Source organism: Hyposmocoma kahamanoa, unplaced genomic scaffold, assembly GCF_003589595.1.
Source record: "Hyposmocoma kahamanoa isolate Upper Pololo Valley unplaced genomic scaffold, ASM358959v1 160, whole genome shotgun sequence".
Lineage (NCBI taxonomy): Eukaryota > Metazoa > Arthropoda > Insecta > Lepidoptera > Cosmopterigidae > Hyposmocoma > Hyposmocoma kahamanoa.
The window spans coordinates 2,364,249-2,367,523 of NW_020653575.1; the positions used below are offsets into that span (position 1 = coordinate 2,364,249).

Genomic DNA, 3,275 nt, shown 5'->3' on the forward strand with positions numbered 1-3,275 from the left:
GAGTTTCACATAATTTACGTATGTGCGTAATTTAATTTAAAATTTATCGTGAGCTCTTCGGTGAAGGAAAACATCGTAATGAAACCTGCACGTTGAAGAACATAACCCTCGGCAATCATGTCAAGTCCCTACCCGCATTGGGCCAGCGTCGCGGACTATAGCCTAAACCCTCTTCTTAGAGGAGACGCGTGCTCAGCAGTCAAACTTATAATTGATTATGATGGGGATAAGAGATAAACATTTTCACAAAGAAATATTTTGATTCAGAAGTAATTCGTATTTAAAACCTTGTTTGATATTCTCCTGTGTTCTCTTTAGTACGATAGTCTCTGAAATGACGTCCAGCGCGACTGCCGAGCAGATGAAATTATTAATGGATTTCATGGGCGACCATTTAGATTTGGCCCGGAACCGTCTCCAACGGTCTATTGAGGGGAGAATATTGGGCAAAACTTTGTGGGCAGATGTTACAAAGCTCCTCAATGCCGTTGGAGGAGCGGTAAAAACTACCAAACAGTGGCAAAAGGTAAGTCAGTACTTAAACTATTGTCATAGATAGATTTTATTTAATAGTTATGATGGACATGTTTTTTGGATTACGCAATTATCACAATTTATTTTTATTTAATTATCTTTAGAATTCCATACCAGTTTCAAATACTAATGTCTCACTCCGTTGTCTTTGTAGGTGTGGTCAGATAAAAAGTATCTGGCCAAAAAAGCTGCAGCTCTTGCAAGCCGCTCAGACAATGCCACGGGTGGTGGTCCCTCGAATGATCAATTAACACGGCAGGATCACCAGATCCTGAATATTATGGGTGAGGGTTGTGGCTTGCCTGATACAGAGGCAATTACCGACCCTTTTCCAAGGGTATGTGTGATATTTTATATTTGTAGTTTTATTTTCATTATAGTAAATTAAGTGTAATTATTAGTAATTTTTTATGTTTGTCATGATGTGAATGTTACGTTTGTCATGAAGTTCCTTTGTAGCTTCATAGGGTATACCAATATAATATGTTTATTTTTAATTTCCAGGAGTCAAACAAGGCTAAGTCTCCTCACCGCATTTCTTTGGAACGTAACGATGGTGAAGTGGAGTCAGAGTCTGACGACAGTCTCCAGAGTTTTGGTATGTAAACATTATTACATACAATAAAACATAACTATCAATATAGTTCTAAGTGTAATCTATGTAAAAATGAAATACTTATTTTCTAACTAAATTTTATTTGTCTTGATAATCCATTGACTGGGTATTCGCAGCGACAGTCATTCTCAGCACAGCAAGTTGTGCCTCGTAAGTTGTTACATCAATAGTTATCTACTATTTATTTTAAAATCTGATATATTTTTAATTTTAATGTCTTACTTATACATATTTAGTAACCTGCTACTTAATAATAATTAATAGTAAGTTTTCATAACTTTGCTGCAGTGCCTGAACCTAGCGACGTGAGAAAGCCCACTGTCAGTGCCAGCAGTTCTTCTACGCGTAAGATTATTTTTTGTAATCGGATATAATTTTAATGTCTTACTTAGACATTTTAAGTATCTTATTACTGAATAATAATTAATATTAAGTTTCCATAACTTTGCAGCATTGCGAAAACCTAGCGAAGGGGGAAATCCAACAGTCCGTGCGAGCATTTCTTCGACACGTAAGAATATTTTTTATATCAATATTAGAACAAAATTTACATACAAAAATGTTTAAGCTCACGCATTGACTTACAATTATATGGACGTCGGGTCCGCGCTAAAAAGTTTCCGAACTTATAGGGCGTTAAAATCGTATACAGAGCGTCATTCACGCTTTAGTCTTCGTTTGTTCGACTGACAGCGAAGCAAGCAAAATTAGACAGTACTGCGATGACATTACAATTTAAATTAAACGTTTTAGCTTTTTCATATTCCTTTACATGTCACTACGTTTAAATAGGTTGACTTGGGACATTTTTTTCGTGGTTTTTGTATTAGACCCGTCGTCCATTTATTTGTAAGTCAATGAGCTCACGCAATTCTTTTTTGTGAACAATGTAGTTGTCATTGCCAATATTAAATTTAAAGTAATAATCAAATCTTAATTATTAAATATTTGTTGAACAGAAAGGGGACGCAGGCGTAGGTTGCGATTAACACGTACCCAGCGCCCGCAAGCTCTGTCGGAGGATGTGCACACAAGGATTTTTCGTATTGAAGAGGAGAAGAAACAGGAATTGGCAGCAATTCGGGCACAACTTGAAAAATTAACTGATGTGGTCGTTTCGGCACTTAAAGAGTTGCGCCGAATTAATAATAATACTCGACATTAATATGTATATTATTCCCCATTAACTAAACATAGGGCGCACTATAAGTTTCCGGAACTGGCCACTAACATAAACAATATTTAAAAAGTAATTTGAAAATGGAACTCTTTGGCTGTAGAATACAGTTTGTGTCATCTGACTGTCACTTGTTTTTTCATTGTGGCGTCATTTTAGAAATAGGTTGTCTACATCACTATGGTTTTAACTCGTTAAAATGTTCGTAGTATGATTTTCTACGACTTTAACAGCTCAGCGGAGGTTCCCTCGGCTTCAAACTGCTTTTGGCGATGAAGCATCATGCAAGACGATTATTCTTGTTCTAGCAATGCTGCAAAGTTACATGTTTTTTTTGGGTAGTTTCAGTAGTGTCTGAACATGAATGATGATGTATTGAAGGCGATTGATGAAGTGTCTAAAGGAATTCCAATCGCCGCAAGATGAAAATATTTTTTTTATGTTATTTAAAACAATGTAAACATGATTATTTTAATTTTTGTAGTTACTAGAAGATAAGTGACAAACCGTTTAATATGTTTACCAACTTAAGTAGTGTACTACGTTGTAATATTATTCATCAGTGAGTTTGTGACTGATCCTTTTTTAACCGACTTCAAAAAAGGAGGAGGTTCTCAATTCGACTGTATGTTCTTTTTTTTGTATGTATGTTACGCGATAACTCCGGTATTTGTGAATCAATTTTCATGATTCTTTTTTTGTTGGAAAGGGGGTACTTCCATAGTGGCCTATTTCATTTTGAAGAAAATCATCCACCTCGAAGGGTGGCTGCTCAGGCACGAAGATTCATTTTTATAATAATAGCGCCTAACTAAGGCAATTACTTTAATGGTTGATTTTGCTATTTCTCCCATTCAAGGCGTTTTTCTCTCGGTTTTTTTAGTACTCTGTACTGAGATTATTAGAAATAAGACATTATTTTATTATAATTCTCCTGTGATTTGATAA

At 35.5% G+C, this 3,275-nt stretch overlaps 1 protein-coding gene across 1 annotated transcript; it reads left to right on the plus strand.

Annotated features, from left to right (window-relative positions):
- Nucleotides 1-334: 334 nt before the first annotated feature.
- LOC113225452 lies at nucleotides 335-2,329 on the plus strand. Its single transcript, XM_026457767.1, has 6 exons — nucleotides 335-526; nucleotides 689-871; nucleotides 1,039-1,132; nucleotides 1,439-1,495; nucleotides 1,602-1,661; nucleotides 2,110-2,329. Exons 1-6 carry the CDS (start codon nucleotides 335-337, stop codon nucleotides 2,313-2,315), a joined length of 792 nt encoding a protein of 263 aa, XP_026313552.1. The 3' UTR covers nucleotides 2,316-2,329.
- The last annotated feature ends 946 nt before the right edge of the window (nucleotides 2,330-3,275 follow it).

Excerpts from the sequence above, each read along its gene's own strand:
- LOC113225452 (XM_026457767.1), top strand. The coding sequence starts at position 335 with ATGACGTCCAGCGCGACTGCCGAGCAGATGAAATTATTAATGGATTTC. Across the intron at positions 527-688 it reads CTACCAAACAGTGGCAAAAG|GTGTGGTCAGATAAAAAGTA; the intron begins GTAAGTCAGTAC and ends TTGTCTTTGTAG. Across the intron at positions 1,133-1,438 it reads CGACAGTCTCCAGAGTTTTG|TGCCTGAACCTAGCGACGTG; the intron begins GTATGTAAACAT and ends ACTTTGCTGCAG.